At 52.9% G+C, this 20193-nt stretch overlaps 1 protein-coding gene across 2 annotated transcripts in view; it reads right to left on the reverse strand.

The window, feature by feature from the left end:
- The window catches only part of POLRMT (RNA polymerase mitochondrial), a 35032-nt gene that overhangs the window by 7548 nt on the left and 7291 nt on the right, over positions 1-20193 (reverse strand). For both annotated transcript variants that reach the window (XM_038384239.2, XM_038384241.2), the window contains 11 exons: positions 20013-20143; positions 14284-14470; positions 13166-13315; positions 12168-12329; positions 11613-11783; positions 10289-10522; positions 7096-7884; positions 5927-6049; positions 2432-2554; positions 1084-1263; positions 137-223 (listed from right to left, as the gene is read on the reverse strand). In XM_038384239.2, coding sequence (XP_038240167.2) covers positions 137-223; positions 1084-1263; positions 2432-2554; positions 5927-6049; positions 7096-7884; positions 10289-10522; positions 11613-11783; positions 12168-12329; positions 13166-13315; positions 14284-14470; positions 20013-20143 — 2337 coding nt within the window. The remainder of the gene's footprint in view (positions 1-136; positions 224-1083; positions 1264-2431; positions 2555-5926; positions 6050-7095; positions 7885-10288; positions 10523-11612; positions 11784-12167; positions 12330-13165; positions 13316-14283; positions 14471-20012; positions 20144-20193) is intronic.

A 20193-nucleotide genomic window follows, 5' to 3' on the forward strand; every position in this document is an offset into this window, starting at 1 on the left:
CTGTTCTCCAGCCTGCTTGTAGCGCTCCCAGGAGCAGATGCCAGGAGCTCTGCAGTGCTGCACTCTTTGGCATACAGGGAAGCCAGAAGAAAAGCAGGAAGGAGAGAGAGAGAGAGAGAAGTAGCAGGGACCTTACCTGGATCTCTCGAGTCCCTGAGAACATCTCCTTGAGGCTGTTGAACACCTGCTGGACGAGGTAATGCGACGCCTCCCAGACGTACTCCTGTGTGGATCAGAGGCAGGGTGGGAGTCCCTGCGATGAAGGCTTGCCTGCCTTCTCACCCAAAGGACCACGGCTGGGATGAGCTGCTGCTGACATGTCTCCCTCCCCTCCAGGGTTACCACCTCGCAGAAGCCTGCCTTCCCACGTGGGCTAGCTGAGATCCAAGATCTTGCTGCAGGTCAGGGGAGCTGGGAATCCGAACCCTGATCTGGCTCCCGAGTGGGCAGAGAGGAAGCTGAGCTCCGGCATTTAACATGACTCTCCTCTCCCACAGGAGGAGGGCCAAGTCACCAGGCACCCTGCTGGCCTCTGCGCTGCATTACTGGCCGTGTAAGTAACAGGGACAGCGCTAGGCTACGAGCCGCTGCGAGGTGCCGAGGGGAACCCTCTGCTCTGCCGGAGGTGCCATTAGCCCAGCCCAGGCACCAGCAAGCTGCCTGGAGGCAGACATCTGGAGGCTCCGGGGGGCCAATATGACCCCCAGAGGGAGCAGCAGCCTCTCAAGCCTTGTATTGTACAAGACACAATTTTACAATAGGTGAGGCCTATTACTGCCAGAGAGGCTGGGCAACAGATGACAATGCTGGAAACCAAAGGGACAGGATACACCTGATTGAAGAATCCAGCCCATCCTGCAAAAGGCCACCACCTATAAGCTGGCTCCCATTCCACCCCACTAGCCGAACCCCTGCCCTGGATCTAGCTTAGCAGCACCCAGAGGACCCAGAGGGCAGGATTGTGCCAGGGGAGGAAGAAAAGGGAAATCTCTCCCCAGGGAAACGGGCACTGCACGAAACTCAGCCAGGAACCAGTGGCAGCAGCCAGACGGGACAGAGGGGAAGCCGGGGCGAATGCCCTACCTGTGGGAAGCCGTCGATCTCCTTGAGCCGCTTCTCGATCTGCAGCCTCCCTCCATACCTGGTGACACCGTACACCACCGTCATCACTGTCTGCTTCACCACCTTGCGGCTGATGTAGCCATCCAGGACCTGGGCGACCTTTATGCCCTCCTGGGCGTCCTCCTTCCGGAATTCTTCTACCTAGGGCAGCGTGGAGAGGAACCAAGGGGGAGATGCCGTGATCCTGCCACTGCTGAATCAGGACCCGCCTACCCTCCCACATAGGAATAGGGTCATCGAGGGAGCCCCAGGGCCAACTGGGCTGCACCCCCTCTACACAGACTGTGGAGAAACCAAGCCAAGACCACCGGTCTGCCCCTTCCCCACACCCACGACAGACACTGTGTTCCATGCTAGCCATCCTGGATAACAGAGGCCACTAGCTAAAGGAACTAGAGAGTTTTTGGACCACAGAGACACTGACTCAGGGCACTGGTATTGCGATATGGAGCCTTTCCCCCCTGTGCTGGCACAGCACCCAATGGCTGTCAGGTGCACTGTGTGTCCGAGTGGATAGAGCACTGGACCAAGCCTTGGGAGACCTGGGTTCTGTTCCCGACTCTGCCAGTGACCCTGTGGGTGAGCCGGTCTCTGTGACTCGGTTTCCCCATCCGAAAATTGGGGATAATGATACTTGACCATGGTGATCCACAGATGAAAAGCTCTAGATTGGAGCTAAGGATAGTTTCTGTGTGTGGAATGAATGTGGCAGGTCTCAGTCCAGTTGCCAGCAGGCTGATTTCATATTGCAAAACTTCAGAGACTGGGGTTTGCTTGGCAAGAGAGGCCGAGGACTGAATGTACCATGGAGGTTAGTTTCCCACGTCGCCCAAAAGAAAGAGAATTCCCCTCCTGTGTGCCAGCCAGGTCCTAGCAACTCAGGCAGAGCATGTGCCTGCTGCTTGGAGACCCCGTCTCACCAACTCCCCATCTGCACACAGGGGAAAACCAGAGAGGAAGCCTCGGAATGGTTCATGGCTTGGTGATTTCTCGGTCCCGGCTCCTTCTCTGTCTACTGTGATCACACCCTCCCCACTTCCAGCAGAATCTCAGCTGGATTTTCATTGGGGCCACCGCAGTGCTTCCCTCTAGAGGAGAGAGGGACAGTCAGGCACTGGATTTCAGTCAGTTGATGTCTACTGAGCCAGCTCGGTGGATAGTGCTGTCTATCTCAGCCTTGCCTCTCCTCTCCCCATGGAGGGCCACAACTGCACTGTCCTGCTCGGGGACACTGACCACCAGCTCCACGGTGGGTCCGAGCAGAGGGGTGAACCGTAGGGACCTGCCAGAGTTACCGGCTCTGTCCCACCTGCTGGGCCACTCCGCTGTACACGTCCTGGGGGATGTCACACGGCATCAGGTTGACCGAGGTGGCGCCGATGACGTCGCGCCCCAGTGCGGCATAGTGCTGCAGCCCATTGCAAGAGCCGTCCTGTGAGCAGGAAGAACAAAGGGTGGGACTGAGAGCCTGGACATTTAAAGGGGCATTGCCTGGTTAAAAACCAAGGCTGGGATTTTCAGTGAAGCCTAAGGGAGTTAGGCACTCAATTCCCACTGACTTTCTCATGCCCTCACCAATGTCGTTAGAAATTGCTCAGGTCAGAAGAATTTTTAATGCTGACTTTGCACCGTTTTGGCTTTTTTACTTTTCCCAGCAGGGACAAAGGACTCATTGGTTTCCCTTTCACTTCCCATCTGTGTCACTGTCCAAGTCTCAGGCACTAGCCCAATGCTGCAATGACCGAGTTGCAAACATGGCATGGGACGTTTATAAAATCAGCCCCTCTCTCTACCCACACAGTAAGTTTTCACTGGAATTTAAAAAAAAAGAAAAGAAAAGAAAAGAATGGAAACATTTTAATTATTATTCTGTATTGTTTGTATTATAGGAGCAACACTGTGCTAGGTGCTGTACGAACATGGTAAGAGGCTGCCCAGAAGAGCTTACAATTGAAGTAGATAAGACACAAAAAGGGTGGGAGGGGAGACCGACCCAGAGAAGGGCAGAGAATTGCCCAAGATCACACAACATGTCAGTGGTAGCGCCTGGGATAGAAACCAGGGTTCCTGACTCCCAGATCAGTGCTCTAGCCACTGTGCCAGGCTGCCTCTCCTCTGTTGCTTGGAAAACCTTCCTGTAACCAAAGAGGCATCTGTGCCAGAGTTTTGCTCCAGATCTCAGCTCTCTCAAAACTCTGGGGTGTTCAGCTCTGAGGGTTTTGGTTGGGCCACACCCTGACCCTTGCCAAACCTAACATTGACCTGTCCTAAGTGTGGCACTGCAGTCTAGACGACCAGATAGGTATCATGCCTCCTTTGCAGATGCTCGCCACTGAGTAATCTCCCACAACAGTCGGATCGACAGCGCCAGGAGACCTAGGCGAGCCTGGGACAACACGGGCAAAAACATGCCTGGCATGAACCAAGCAATGGGAGGTGTGGGGGGTGGTTAAAATGCAACATGGCAGGGTGGGTAAAAATTTATGTTTTTGACAACAAAATCTTTAAAATAGATTTTTTTTAATTTAAATCAGGTTTTTCTTATTTTATTTAAACATTTTCTTTAAAAAAGTAAATCTGTTTAAAATGAAATCTGAATTTAATACAAAATATGTTAAGGCCTAAACTTATTATAATCTCTTAAAACATTTAAATAACAAAAAATATGCTGAATCCATGAGTTTCTTTCAAAAACGTTGCGTTGAAAGAAAGAATCAGAGCAATAAACATCTAACTTCTGAAGTCAAGCTTTATAAACATGGCACAAAAGATCCACCTAAGTAACTTAGGAGACTATCTCATTTTCAAGAGACTTAGGCAAGTAAGAATTTAAGCTCCAGTCACTTTCATTTAGGCTTATTTGAAAATGTTCCCAGGCTGACCTGAAATAATCAGTTTAGTTCACTGACTGCGGTTAATCCCTCTGTTTAATAAACCACTCTGTTGAAAATCTGAAACATGTTTTGATAAGACAAGTTTGTGTGTCCAAAACATTTAAGGGTGTTAATGTTTATGTGTTGTTGTGTGTTTTGTTACATTCCAGTTACCATCCTAAGGCAGCTTGACACAAATCAAGAGAAAAAGTTAATTACCTAGTAACTAAGCAATGTATTATTCCCCATTTTCTAACATATTAAAAATGTTCAAATCTGAAAATGTTAAGCTGTATAATTGCTTAAATAAATGTACATTTTTCTAGCAGTCCCTCCCAGGCAGAAAACAGATGTACCAAATCCAATGGAAAGGCTCTGTTTAGCTGTAAATCAACACATTTTAATGGTTATCTCAACCAGTGAGAAGGCACCTCTTTTTTAGAAAAAGAAAAGTTGATACAAATTGATGGCTTAAATTGAGCCTTTCCACCTGGTAATTTCAATCAATCCACCCTGCAACACACACTTTGAACTGCAAAGGCCTTGATGCTCAATACCTCCCACCATTCCTGCTACCGTGTCTATATTCGGGGGGACTGAAGCCACCAAGAGAAAGGACCACCCCATCCCACCTGGGGCACTTGCAGCCTCGCAGACATGTGAGGTGGGATCCACAGGCCTGTGGCAACCCTGCCCCCACGTTCGAACTGCTTCTGTCAATGGGAGGTTGATGGGTCAGCTGTTAGGTGACTCCCCGCACCTCTGCTTGATCTTTGATTTTCCATTCTGCCCCCATCCCCATCACACCGATGAGATCCGAGTCATTAGGGTTAGTTTCTGACACATGCTCCCCCTGCTCCCATTAGGGTGATCCAGCCTCTAAGGGGAGAAACACAGACCCTCTCGCAGGGAAATGCTAATGACCCAGTATCCTCTGATGTCACAGGCCTTTGACTGGTGCACTCAGGCTGTGGAACGGAGCAGGGCAAAAGGACTGGCCTAAGGTTAATGAGAGCAACAGAGCCTTTCCGCTGCAGCTCCTCTCTGGATGGTAAGGGCAGCCCCCGCTAGCGAGGAGGCAGCGTGAGTAGACCAAGCACAGGGTTATTCTGCTTCCACTGCCCAGTTGGGGCCTGGCCTTGCTGTGAGCACTTGGACTCGTGTCATTTAGCACAGCAGGAACCATCTCTGCCCTCATCCAGAGTCAGGCTTTCATCCTTCCAGCCAGCAGAGCTGCTCTGCTCCAGCCCTCAGAGCAGATGAGGAAGGACGTGGAACAGCTGACGTAAGCCCTCTGGCTACAGAGTAGGAGAGATCCCCCGCCCCAGGGGCATATACCAATATACCATATACCAAGCAGTTGCAGTGCCTTTCAGGGACTGCAGCCGCAATCGCTATCTGCAGCAAGCCTGTCTGATTCAAAGCAACACAGGGTCAGGCTGGATTCAATTCCCAGCTCTGCTACAAACTCGTGGGTGAGTCACTTCAGCTTTGTGACTCAGTTTCCCCATCTGCACAGCATAGTTAGTGATGCTTCCCTACCCCGCAGGAGTGTGAAGTGAGACTGAATCTACAGATCCTTGGGAGAGGTTTAGATACTATGAGGATGGTGGCCATATAAATACACAGATAACAGGCCCGGCAGCTAACGAGGAAAAGACGAGGGATCTGTGCATGCTGATCCTTCCTGTCCATACCCTGGAACAGGAAGCACTTGACAGTGGTCTGGTTCTTTGCCATGGGAGCGAATTAGAGTCTGTTTGTTTACAGATCAAACCCAAGCACCACTGCAGTTCCAACAGCCTTTGTACCCCTGCAACCCAGAGTCTCCCACATCCCTCTGTCCTCTCCCCCCAGAGTTTCTGTTAGCTCCCCAAGCTCTCTGCCCCATGCAGGAGGAATCCAACAGTTACAGTCACGGGGCCCCTTACCTGATGAATGGGGAAGTGCGAGATGTAGGCTGTGGGGTCCGGTGATCTCAAAGCCTTGGCTATCTCCATGCAGCACGCCAAGGCCTGCCAGGGTTCATCGGTGTCCATCCACCACTTTCTGCCCTGGGCGGGGGGACAGGAGGGGAGGAAGAGCATCTCAGCACTAGAGCAGAAGAGTCCCTGGCTACTGAACTGCGTCAGAACCAGGAGCCATGTCTCCTGGCACTGACATGCGGCACAACCTCTGGCAAGTCGCTCCACCCGTCGGCGGGCTAGTCCGCTCTAGAAAAGGTTTGCCGGTACAGCAGTATCGGCAGCGCCTCCTAGCGGAGACGCAGCTTCTAGCGGCAAAAACGGGCTTTGCTGGTAGCGCGTATTCCGGCTCCCCAAATGAAATAGGCAGTACCACCTTTTGCTGCTATAACCGCATTGACACGAAGGCTTTCGCCATTATAAAAATGTTGCAGATCACACCCCTAACTAACACTATTATACCAGCAAAAGTTTCTAGTGTAGACCTGGTCTCAGCCTCAGTATTCCTCTTCAACCCTTCCTATTGCCTGTATTTAGATTGGAAGAGCTTCAGGGCAGTGCCTGTCTCTCACTAGGCCTAGCACAATCTCGACTGGGACCCCAGGGTGCTACTGGAATATTAATAAAGTCACCCAGGATGAGCAGGCACCCACTGGCTGCCACTTTGGACACAGGGCAAGATCCTCTCTCACAGGATCACGGAGGCCACGTCTATACTAGGCGCGCTTTGCCAGCGTAGTGATGCCACATACAATACCAGCAAAGCGTTCCAAGTGCGAACACAGCTTCTACCGGCAAACCTGCACTACTGCCAGCAGAGTTTATTCCAGCCCCACTGAGCGAAACAAGCTACCCCAGTAACAGCACAGATCTGCCGATATAACTGCGTCTACATAGGGGCTTTTGTGGGCACAGCTGGGTTGGTCAAGAAATCACAGCTCTTTGCACCTCTGCCCGACACAACTCGGCCCGCACAAGCTTGTAATGTGGACCTGAGCAGAGAGCAGCCTCAAGAGGTCCTGGATTCCAGGCTACTGCTTTATCGCTTAGCTCCTGATGCCTCTCCCTGAGGGTTAGCAGTGCCAGGCTTGTTCTGGGCTTCCTCTAAAGCCAGAGAGACCATCCCCACTACATACCGTCAGGGGGTTGTCAGCAGAGTCCAGGATCAACTCCATTATCTCGTTGGCGTAGGCCAGCCTTTCCCGCAGAGAGTTCTTCTTCTTCAGCCCCGTCAGGTTAATAAGGTGGATCTTGAGCCAGTCGAGGCCACGCGCCCCCAGTGGCTTTCCCTCCGCGAACAGAAGAATGGCCCGGGTGATGTCGCTGCCCAAGTGGTTGAAGTAGGGTGGGCAGGGGTAGGTCCTGCCCCGGAAGTCCATGTTGTGGGGGAACCAGAACACCTTATCCCGCATGTGGTTGGCTATGGAGAGCTTGTAGAGGGCATCCATCCGCAGGCTGTACATTTCCACCGTCTTCTTCCTGCACTGCGTCAGCTCGCGTTTCAGGGATGACTTGCTCCAGGGAGTGCCAGGCCCCATGTGGAGGGCCACAGATGGCTTGGGGGCCTCCGACATGGGCGGTGGGACGTCCAGCTTCTCACTGCCCTTGGCGTTGAAGATGGAGATGATGATATCCAGCACGGGCTGGTTGATCTTCCAGGGGCAGTTGCCCAGCTGGTTCAAGGCATCCAGGACCGAGTGCAGGTTGCTGCGAGGACACTCCTCCAGCAGGAGCTGGTGCTGGATGGCCCCCTCCACGCAGCGCATCAGCTTGGTGGGGAGCAGGATGTAGGCCCCGAAGTGCGGTGAGGTCCATGGCACCGGGGGGCACAGCATGGGCATGACAAAGGAGTCGAAAGTCAACGTGGTCTCGGCAGCGTTTGATAGGATCTGGGTGAGGATCGGATGGGGCTTTATAAACCCAATCTGGGGGGGGGGGGAAGAATTAAAGAAGGGTGAAGCTCTGCGGGGAGATGGGGGCAAGTTAATTAGCAACACAGGGGGCTACAACTCCCTTCAGACTGGATTCAAAGAGAGTCCAGACAGGCAGCACAATGCAAAGCTATTGTAATGCTGCATTGCGGCTTCACTTCGCTCACTGCTGGGGAAAAGGGCCTCTCACCCCAGCCCCCCCCATTTCGGAGACAGACAAACTGACAGACTCTAGTTCATCCAACATACATGGCTGCCCTAAACTGCTGATCCATTTAACCCACAGCACACGAGCAAGGATCACAGCTACGCGGGAGTGGGGCTGCAGGAACAGAAGCTGCTGAACATCCTGGAGCTGGCGAGGCCAAGACGGGTGTCCCAGCTGGAGCGGGTCTGGGTGTCTGAACCGTCGGGGGCAATTTATGACCCTCTGTCCCTTCTGGGGAGGCTGTGGGGTGTGCTGGGAATTGAATAGGGGGTAGGGAAGGAAGAGGGGGAAGCTTTTTGGTTAGTGGAACGGAGCATGCATGCAAGTCACACAATGGGCACACACACAAGTCAGGGCAGCTGGGAAGAGGAAGGAAAGGAACTAGAACTAAGATGACATGTGCCTGACCATAGCCCTTTGCTGGTATGAGGCATTCCAGACTGAGATGTCACTGGAGGAGGTCTTGGAACAAATTGATAAATTAAAAAGTAATAAATCACCAGGACCAGATGGGATTCACCCAAGAGCCATGAAGGAACTCAAATATGAAATTGCAGAACTACTAACTGCGTTATGTAACTTATCATTTAAATCTGCTTCTGTTCCCAATGACTGGAGGATAGCTAATGTCACGCCAATTGTTTTAAAAGGCTCTAAAGGCGATCCTGGCACTGACAGGCCGGTAAGCCTGACTTCAGGGAAATTGGTTGAAACTATAGTAAAGAACAGAGAAATAGATGAACATGATTTGTTGGGGAAGAGTCAACATGTTTTTTGAAAAGGAAAATCATGCTTCACCAATCTACTAGAATTCTTTGAGGGGGTCAACAAATATGTGGACAAGGATGATCCAGTGGATATAGTGTATTTAAGAGACTTTCAGAGAGTAAGCAGTCATGGGATAAGAGGGAAGGTCCCTCTCATGGATCAGTAACTGGTTAAAAGATGGGAAACAGAGGGTAGGAATAAATGGTCAGTTTCAGAATGGAGAGAGGTAAATAGTGGGGTCCCCCAGGGGTCTGTCCTGGAACCAGTACTATTCAACCTATTCCTAAAAGATCTGGAAAAAGGGGTAAACAGAGAGGTGGTAAAATTACTCAAGATAGTCAAGTCCAAACCCAATTGTGAAGAGTTACAAAGGGATCTCCCAAAACTGTGTGACTGGGTAACAAAATGGCAGATGAAATTCAATATTGATAAATGCAAAGTAATGCATATTGGAAAACATAATCCCAACTACACACACAAAATGATGGGGTTTAAATTAGCTGTGACCACTCAAGAAAGAGATCTAGGAGTCACTGTGGATAGTTCTCTGAAAACGTCTGCTCAGTGTACAGTGGCAGTCAAAAACACTAACAGAACGTTAGGAACCATTAGGAAAGGGATAGAGAACAAGACAGAAAATATAATGCCTCTATATAAATCCATGGTACGCCAACTTCTTGAATACTGTGTGCAGATTTCAAAAAAAGATATATTGGAATTGGAAAAGATACAGAGAAGGGCAACAAAAATGATTAGGGGTATGGAACAGCTTCCGTATGAGAAGAGCTTAAAAAGACGGGGACTTTTCAGCTTGGAAAAGAAACGACTAAGGGGGGATATGATAGAGGTCTATAAAATCTTGACTGATGTGGAGAAAGTGAATAAGGAAACATTATTTACTCCTTCACATAACACAAGAACCAGGGGTCACCCAATGAAATTAATAGGCAGCAGGTTTAAAACAAACAAAAGGAAGTTTTTCTTCACATAACACACAGTCAACCTGTGGAACTCCTTGCCAGAGGATGTTGTGAAGGCCAAAACTAAAACAGGGTTAAAAAAAGAACTAGATAAGTTCATGGAGAAGCCCATCACCAGGTATTAGTAAAGAATGGCAGGGATGTAACACCATGCTCCGAGCATCCCTAGCCACTGTTTGCCAGGAGTGGATGACGGGATGGATCACTTGATGGTTGCCTGTTCATTCCCTCTGAAGCACCTGGCATTGGATACTGGGCTAGATGGACCATTGGTCTGACCCAGTACGGCTGTTATGTTCAGTTTAATAGCGATGCTCCCCCAGAGGGATGGGGGACCATACCTGGCGCTGGCAGAAGGCCAGACCTGATGATCTAGCAGGTTTGTTCTGATGGAGAGTCCAGATGCCTGGTTACAGACCCCTCCCCGCCCCAGAGCCCTTACCTGCCGGCTGCTGCGGAAGGAGTAGACGTGATACAGGACGGGGATGAGTTTCACCTCCAAGCTGGGGTTCAGGATGTTGCTCTGCACCTTGATCACTTGCACAAGGAGCTCCACCATGTGAGCACCCAGCTGCACCATCAGGATGTGAGGCCAGGTGCAGTCCTTACTGAGCAGGCAGAACGCCGAGCTGGCCTCCAACTTCTCCCAGTACTCCCGTGGCAGGTAATTATCCAGCTGAGGAAGTAGGAGGAAAACGGCCCAGCATGAGCAACAATTATTTCTCTCGAGAGATTAATTGGGGCTGACTGAGTTGTCTGGAATTTGGGTCAGATTATCCTCTACGCTGCCTCCAGGGACTGGGGGCCTTCTGGAGAGGGGCAGCCGAGGACACGCACTGTGACTGGGAGCCATGCCGAGGAGCATCCCGTCCCCCGCCCCGTCACACCCACAGGGCAGCCACGCTGTGTGTAAATGTTAACAGGAGGGACAGCTGAGAGCAAAGACACACAGGCATGGTCAGTGCAGGCAGGAAAGGGGCCGCCTTCTTGAAAGCAGCTTCTGCCAGCCCACCTCCAGCAGGACCTGCAACGACCCTCGCCTTTCCAGATCTGCACCTCCCACTCATACACATGGCTCAGAGAGCCAACTTCACCAGCAGCGCTTATGCTGTACAAACCCAGAGTCACTCCTGAGCCAGAACAAGATCTAGCTTGGGCAATCAGTGCCCAAGCGACTCTTCCGACTCTGCCAGCACAGTTCATTCTGGATGGGAAGAGACTGCCAGGCTATTGGTTTCGTCAGCTCTCGTGGCCTCTTCTCCGGAACCTGCAATTCCTGAGATGCCCTCCCAGGATACATGCCCTAGACGTTTGTAGAAGCAGAGTCTGCCCTCCAGACCCACAGTCTCTGGGAGACAGCCTCCAACCTACCAAATCCTAGGACAACGACTCCTCCAGCTCTCAGCTGTCGAGAGTTCTGCAGTGGGGAGCATTAGTGTGACAGCAAACCCCAAAGCCTCTGGAAAATCCCAAACATCTTAGGTATTGTGGGAGCAGCACTCAGGACACCAAAGCCTGACAAGCCTGCATCCTGCAGACAGAGACTCAGCCCTTTGCCCCCACAGGAAGCAATCTGCTGCCCAGACTGCTTCCCCGCAAAGAGCTGCTCGCATTTACTGGGGCAGATCGCCTGGAGAGCCTGAGACAAGGCACTGGGTCCAGGCCATGGAAGCTACATCTGCCCTTGTCTCTATCACACCCAGCCGCCACGGTCCACCAGCCTGGGGAACCCCTCACCCTGGGGCAGGGAGCTAAGACAGGCCTACCTGGGTGTCCTTCGCCAGCAGCTGGATGTACTCGTCATAGATCTTCCGGATCTTCTCCACCAGGCGGCTGTGCGATTTCTTCCGGACGGCATACTTGTTGTAGATCTTGGTGCCCAGCTCTTTAGCTAAAACCAGCAGGGACTCTCCTTGGGGAGGGAGGCTGGAGAGGATCTGAAAAGGGGGAGGCAGCGAGGGTCTTAGGGGAGAAGGGCAAATCAATCAGGGCGTTAAAGGCACCACCCAGGCTCACTACAGCAAAGGGAAAGTGTGACAGACAAAAACCAGCAGGACGCAGCCAAGATCAAGATGAAGGAGCAGCTGGGAGAGATCGTGGGCTTGCTACTCAGCACATGGCGCAAACGTGGCCCTGATCTAAGACCTAGTCCAGGTTCACGGCACAAGATCTGGTTCTGCAGGCCCAGATGCAAATCCCCCCATGACAGTGCCCCACGGCACAGCTGCAAGCCCGATTCATCGGCCACGAGGGCACTCAGTGGCATCGAGACTCTTCCATTCCTGCACAGTGGCCTAATGGGGCTGGGGAAGGCATCTTACCTGCAGCATGATGTCCACATAATCCTCGTCCTCCAGCAAGCACAGGTAGGGATAGAGGCTCATCTGCCAAGACTTCCTGTTCTTCATGTGGATCTTAGACTCCCGCAGGGTCTGGAGGAGGGACTTTCGCCACTTAGAACGCAGCATGGTCAACAGCTCCCGCTGCACACAGGCAAACAAGGCGGTCAGCTGCTCGGCGATCGCACGGTGAAAGCACAGAGGCAGGTGTGGGCTAACAGAGGGCACAGGAGTTTGCCGGTGGGCTTCCCCATTCCCCTGGTCTCTAGAGATCCACACCAGGCTCTCACCCCTTTTCCAAGTATCAAAGCCAGAACTCCGCTGCCACCTCCTCTCACTCACTGCCTGCCTCTGGCTATGTTTTCTCTAATTCTCTTGCCCTACACTGCAACCACCAGCGGCTCCATAGAGTCAGTGAGTTGAGGAAGCGCTTCCCCGAATGCACCAGCAGGGGGCACTCCCCAAGCAAAGGGATCCTCCAGTCTTCAATCTCCGCATTCTCTCAGCTGGGCGTTCTGTTTACACAGTGCGCAGAACAGCTTCTACTCCCCTACCCCTAGGGCATCAGTTATTGCACGCAACACCCACAGATAATCCAGAGCAAGTCATTCACAAACCCAACCTAGTGGAGCAGGGGGTTACACCCAGGGGGATGTAGTCCTCTGCTTGTTTTTAGTGAGGTTCTTTAGCTTCGAATTGTGGGTATTTACTGACTTTCCAATATTGCTGTAAACCCCGGCACGGTTTGGGCTTAAGGCTCCGGCAGCACTTCGCTGGATAGCCAGGGATCTCCAGTCACAAGGCTCACGCTGATCGTCTAGTCTGACCTCCTGCATAACACCCCCAATGATTCCCACATGCAGCTGGCCGAGCCAGAGGCACGTCTTCTACAGAGCAACCCAAACTCCGTTTACAACCCTTGCTCTCAGAGGGGGACAAGGACAATGCCTGCGTTAGCTCCACCAAGCGCCAGGCTTTACCGCTTTGATGGCTTGCTCCGTCAGGGGCTTGGCCGACTCCACAGAGTTGATGGTTACGGTGTTGGAAGCCTCCATCTCCAGCTGCTGCTGGAAGCGTTCCCGCAGCTCATGCACCGAGAAGTCCAGCTTGGGGTAGGAGACTGGCTTTTCCTGTAGGGAGACGGAGGTGATGAGTGCTTGGATTCAGGTACAGGGCTTTCGGGTGCTTCTGTTGCTCAGTGGCTGGATGCTTTCAGGTGTAAATAGTTCCCTCATTTACAGACCTGAGGCACGGAGATCCCTAGTGACTTGTGGCAGAGCAAGACACTAAATCCTGATCCCAGGCTAGCACCCACACAGCCTCCTCGGCACGGCTGACGGTGAGATGAGGGTCATCACTAGCCGCTCCTGTCAATTATGAATCCCAACCGCATGAGCAGAACAAGGGAGCTGCCAGGGGGCTGGCCCCACGCAGCCTCTCCCCTATCCGTACGCTTGGCCGAACTAGAAGAGACGCTGTATGAAAACGCTGCGATTGATTGATGGCTACACAGAGGCTGCAGTCATACGTCACACTTCCATGCCTTTGCCAGCTTTATTTCCAGCAACGAGGTAGCACCCTACACACCTGGCGTAGACACAACTCCCAACTGTTTTGGGCAGTGGATTCCCCCCCCTCCTGAGACATAAGGCCCCATTTTCCATGGCTCTCAACCTAAGCACCTTGGGAGCCAAACCGCCAGCTAACAGGCATGCAGGAGGGACCAAACCCCAGCTCTTAGTATGGCAGAATGGGACTGATCACAGGATTAGGAGCCAGGAACCTGAGAATTCTCATCCCAGCTCTGACACAGGCCTCCCTCTCTGGCCTGGGCCAAGTCACTTATACTCCCAGCTCCTTTCTCCCCATCTCTAAAGCTGGCTCTGCCTCTAGGGGATGCTGGAAGGACTCGTGTGTCTGTGCTCAGTGCTATTCACACTGCTGGTTCACTCAAGGGGCTCGTGGTCCGTGCAACCAGTTCTGTGACAATCACCCCGATAACAAGGGCTCCATGCCCCAAATAGCCTATCCCAAGGAGGGAAAATGTCATTAGCCCTGCAGGATCCCCAGGCACGTGCGCCCAGCAGCCCTCATTTACCTTGGAGTAGAAATCCCAGAGCAAAGGAGAAGTGCAGATTTCTGAGTGGGGCAGAGACAGTGGCTGAAAGTTGGGCTTGATTATCCTGACAGCCTTCAGCACCATCTCCCGCTCGTCCTCCTCGTAGACCATGCCTTTGAAGAGCTCGTCCAGGTGGAAACCATCCTCTTCCAACTGCTGCACACATCTGGAGAGACAGGTATGGATCAGCAGGGGGGGACAGAGGAGAGGGAGGGAATATCTACCCAGGAAGAGGATAAATGTTTAGGTACGGGACAAGGGACGGTGCAAACAGAGAACCAGAGACTAAGCAAGATGCACACCAGAGAGAAAAAGAAAGGAACCGTGTAGATCAGAGCAAGCCCCACCTTGGGGAGCCCCGGTAGAACAGTCCCTCTGGACCAGGTCTGCTGTAGCCTCTCCTCCTCCCAAGCGCAGTCAGGTGTCAGCCAGCACAACGGGAGTCACGCCCGGCTGGAGACGCTGGCCATCGTGAAATGCAGACACCTACCAAGACAGGGCACTGGAGCTGGAACCTCTCTGACACTTGCTACCAGGCTTCCAGCTGCCATGCTGTCCAGACCTACAGACCTGGGGCAGGAGCGGACAGGATTTTGAGGGTACCTACATAGAATGGGTTCGACACACTGCCCTGGCCAGAAGAGGGGGTGGCTTTGCTGACACAGCAATCCCTTGCCCTTCTCTCATGCCACCCCACACAGCTGGCTCTATCCCATGCGCTCCTCTGCCCTTTCCAAACACCTCCGATCTCCCAAGTGGATCAGGAAGCCTCACGCCACAGACACTCCGTCCCAATGATCTGTGCTGCAGTGCCCCAGCCCTGGGCTCTTTGGGGCAGCGCCTCAGCTTGGCTGGCCAGTGCCAGTTCCCCCAGGCAGCGCTGGCATAATCCATGGGGAGCCTTTCAAACAGGATCTGCAAAATGCCTTCAGTTAACAGAGGGAGCGGGAGCCAAAGAGGGTTTGAAATGAACTAGTTTCTATTGTGCAACCCATGGGAAACTGGCCCAGGGGTTCTCAGCTTGGGAGAGGCGGGGTCAGGACCAGGCATTGGGAGGGATCATGACCCCCCTGGTCTTACCCATGCAACTAAATGGGAGAGGGGCAGGTGCTGGCTAAATACCAGCGGGATGACAGACAGGTCTCAGAGTGGATAAGGCTGAGAACCAGTGGATTAGATAGACGGTCAGAGCATTTGACAGGCAGGAAATCAGACCGCGTCCCTGCCAGCAGTAAAGACAACGCCAACCTGAGGGGCAGTTAGCCAGATGGCAGAGCAAGGGGAAAAGGAGAAAGCGCTCAGGACACTTTCCTGGCCTCTGCTTGGGAGCGTGCAAATTGCACACGACTGAATTCACGCAAACACCCACATGTGCACTCTGGGTACATCCGCAGTGCTCCAAATCCCCCTAGCAGCGAGGTTCAGAGCCCGGTTCAACAGATTCGCCTTGTACCGAGAGGCGAAAAATAGCAGCGTAGATGCTGAGGCTCAGGCTGGAGCCCGGGTTCTGAGACCTGCCCCCCCTCACTGAGTTTCAGAGCCCCGGCGGGAACGTCTGCACCGCTATTGGGAGCCCAGCAGCCTGAGTCAGTTGAGCCCAGCTCCGAGACTTGCAGCTGCAGGGTTTTTTGCAGGGTAGACATACCCTTTGGGGGCCAGAGCCCCAGCTGGCCTACAGGGGCACAGTTCCATTGACTTCAACAGAGCTGCCGACTCTCACAGCCGGTCACTGGGCCTACAAACTTGACTGGAACTTGTCCATGTACATCAGCCGGGAATCTGTCTCTCTCTAGCCACGCTGTAACGGGGAAAGGTAGCACAACCAGCAATGCAGGCTGGAGGGAGCGTGGGACAGGAGCCGCCAGCAGAAGATGGACCCCTCAGCCACCCGGGATGGTTAAAACCTTCAACCCAAGTGTCAGCAGAGGCACCGGCCAGCGAGATCCAGTCCCTTGGGAGAGCACAGAGCCCTCTCTGCCCACGTGCTTCATGAGGGCTAGGAGCGGGGAATATAGAAGGCACTGGAACTGAAGTGCTATTTACCAGAACGAAGCCACAAGGTCACCTGCCTTGTGTGACATCCATTACCTTCCCTGCTCTGCATCCACCTTAACCTTCATGTTCCATGTGTGAAGAGCTGAGCAGAGAAACCTAGCTCCTACGGCGAAGCTTCGAGATGCTGCCTGGAAATACGAAGGCCTGATTGCCCTGCGTGGGGCTTCGTCCCTGCAGCAGGACCCACCGTCCTTCCCAAGCACATTCCAGCTCTGCTGTGTCGGTTTACCCAGCACTGTCCACAAGACACTTTGGAAACCTATGAGGGGTCAAACCTTGAGAGGTGCCTCATACCTACAATCCCACTGGCCCAGGATTCAGCCCCACGTAGGTGAAGAGATACATCACCAATTACTGAAATCCAGCTGCTGAGTTGGGGCATGGCAGTTGTTTAATGGCATACAGCAGCCTAGCACAAGAGGTGGACAGTGGATCTGAAGCCAGGCAGAGGCACAGCTCATGTACCCATGTTGGAAATCGACTGGGGCTAACACCTGCTCTGACCATTCAAGATCACACTAGCAGTCAGGTCCTGGGTTTTACGTCCCATCTGACAGGAGACCTTGCCAGCTGCAAAGCCAGGTGCCACTGGCTCCATGGGCAGTGCGTCTCCTAGTGAATTGGCACCACTTCCTGCAGCGATCTGGATTTTTCTCGCAGGATCTCCCAACCAAGTCCTAACCCTGATTAGCTGGAGAGATGCAACAAAGTTGCAGCCTGACCTAGTGGGGTTACAGGGCCAACGGCAAGCTTGGGAGAAGAGAGAACCGAAGCCCAAAAATCTCTAGGTCTCATCACCTCCAAACACATGCATCCACCTGTCATTCTGAATTAGCAGAGGCTGGAAAACAGAGTTAAAGGACCACGGGCATGATCTGAATATGCCCCTTCCTCCCTTGGAGGATCCTCCCCTTACTCTAACATAAAGCAGGCAAATCCCACTGTTATGTTGGAGCCTGCTTCCAACACATGCCTCGTATCCCATCTCCTCAGAGCTCGCTCCCAGCCACGCTGCAGACGGGTGGCATCTGGTAGAGGGCAGAGAACGTGTAACTGAAGGATGGCGGCAGGACAGCTGTCAGCGTGACCGAGGGCCAGGGAATTTCAGCCTATTCCAAACCCGTGAGGTTGGGGTGCAATGGAGTCATGAGATCAAAGGGGAGGGACAAAGGGAAGCTACTTGGATATCCATGTTGCAGCCCTAGGCTCAGCTCCTCCCATGCTGTTATGTCTGACTCCTCCAATGCCTGATAGAAGAGCAGAGGTAAGTGCTTGCATAGAGGGTGCTGAAAGGCAGCCTGCTCTGGGGTGGAGAGCAGCAGCCAACCAGCACAATGGATACTATCCTTTCATAAGCACCATGGGATCTTTGATGCTCATTCAGAGCAGGCAGGACTGAGTTTACCATCGAGCTGTCTGGACAATGGCCTGGGGGTGCTGTGGGCATAACTCAGGCCACCACAATACTAAATAAAAACCAGCTGCTGCATAGACGTAAGGAGGCGAACCCAGCGGCTTGGGTTAGGACCATCTTGATTCCCGTGATGCCATGCCTGGGAATTCTTCTGCAGCCATCCAGAGCCCTGGCATCAGAATCTCTCCCGTACACGGAGCCCTTTGGCTCCCAAGGTTAAACAGTCACTGCTGCTCATAGTAGCTACAATCCTGGGAGTCTGCGAGCCACAATTTAAAGCCACCAAGATTTCTGGGACACCAGCAAGGCAGAGTGCCGACAAAGCTGCATGCTCAGAGTGCCATCTGGTGGCCCCCCAAGCATTACACAGCACGTGACAGGCAGGGAGGTTTGCAGGCAGCTGACCTTGAATGAGGACAGGCAAGCTCATTGCAGAGGCTGATGAATGGTGGATGAATGGTGCTGCTGGGAGAACTGCGGCATGTTCCCTGTCCTAACCTCAACTCTGACTGCGAGAGAAACCAATCACCTGGAAAACCGAGGTCCTGCCTTGTTCTGTGAGAGCAGGAAAGATCCCAAGGCATTTTTACATCAGCATTCTTTGTCAAAACTCCTCCCAGTGCAGCGTGTTCTGCACCTGGCTGCCGCACTCCTCCCCAGAAGTGATTGCATTTCAGTGGTGCTGTTCGTAAAGACTGTAGGCACTTTGGGAGCCTCCATGATGGAAGATTTTACACCAGTGCAAGTCACTGTGACCTCTTTTCTCCAAAGCTGGCCACTAAACACCCTACTACAGCAAGCGATCCACAAAAGGTACACTGGAAATATCTAATTACTACCTGTATTACAGTAGCACCTAGGGTCCTGATCTTGGTTGGGGCTTCTATCACACTAGGCACCCTACAGACCCAGAGTTGAGACAGTCCCTGCCCCAAAGCGCTTACAGTCTAAATAGACAAGAGATGTCAGATGGAACAAGGCCATCCAGCAGCTCAGTGGGAGAGCTGGGAATAGAAGCCACGTCTCCAGTCCATTAAACTCTACCCATTAAACCACACAGTCCTGAATACAGGATGGTCCGGGGAGGAGGAGGACATGCTCAGAGGCAAAGGGACATGCAAATGTTTTTATAGATTTATGCAGGCAAGAAATCAACACAACTGAGCTCTGAACAGGTGACCTGGGACAAGTTAACAAGAGGCGTCTGCCACACGCAAGGTGGCCAAGAACATACAGACTGCCATAAAGTCACTGAGTCACAAGAAGCATGCAAAAAGAACTGCAAGGACTATCAACGGCCCCATTCGGAGGCAGGTGACAGACATCGGGCCACAGAAATTCACCTGGATTCAGACTCTTAATAAACAAACACTATTTATTATTTTTAAGAGCTCTTTCATGCTGCCTTGACTCATATCCAGTGCTTCCCACACACTAGTTTTCAACCACAAATCCTTTTTAAGCCACGCCCATCATCCCGAGGACTGATACCCTGGGGCTAACAACAGCGTCTGGCACCGATCCATAGCAACCAGGAGAAAGAGCACACAAATGCCATTGAGAGATGGTGGAGCAGCAACCGGGGGAGATGGCAGGGTCACCCTCACCTGCCAAGACATGGCTAACAAGAGACTTTAACTAGAGAAAGGCCCTGGAGGAATGGCACCTAGACAGACCCAGCAGAACAGTGGCTCATCCCAGAGGCAGAGGCTCTGAGCGAGTGGAGTCTAAGGAGCTGCCCATGAATGCATGGCGGGTGGGAGATCCAGCTGTTTGCACAGGCTCACTGTTTTCCAACCTCCCATCCCCCAGCAGTTCCAGAGAAACTGTTCCTAGCACGGACCGATGCAGGGGCTTGAGATTTGTGTGCCTGCTCCTCTTGGCTCCCCTCCTGAGCACCTGCGCAGCGTCCCATCCCACTGCCACCGCTTTCTGCTTCCCTTTCAGTGTCGCACTGCGAGATATGGAGCTGCACGTGCCCGGCGGCAGGTTGGGAGGACATGTCCCAGCCTGCCCAGCACAGAAGCTCTGCCCCACCCCGCCCATGCCCACTGGTTCAATGGGAACCCCACAGCGCAGCTCACTACAACCCCCAAATCTGCATTTCCACAGAGAAGGCAGGCGTCTCCCACTCATCCCACGCAGCTCCCCGAGCCGTTAGTGAGCTGGGGGAAGCAGTGGAAAAGGGAGAGGCAGCGTTGTTATTTACATAGCACGCCGGGCACACCCGGCCAGTTACCTTTTGATGACCGTGGCGGGGGCTCGAGCACGGCCCAGGCACTCCAGCGCGGCTGCGTAGCAGCTGAGATTGGGCTTCAGGCCAGCTTCTTCCAGCATGAAGAAGAGCCGGCCAATCTGGTTCAAGGAGCCCTGAGAAGAGAAGGGAGAGGGATCAATTCAAGCTCCAAGCCCCTCCATTT

Source organism: Dermochelys coriacea, chromosome 25 (assembly GCF_009764565.3).
Source record: "Dermochelys coriacea isolate rDerCor1 chromosome 25, rDerCor1.pri.v4, whole genome shotgun sequence".
In the NCBI taxonomy this organism is placed as follows: domain Eukaryota; kingdom Metazoa; phylum Chordata; order Testudines; family Dermochelyidae; genus Dermochelys; species Dermochelys coriacea.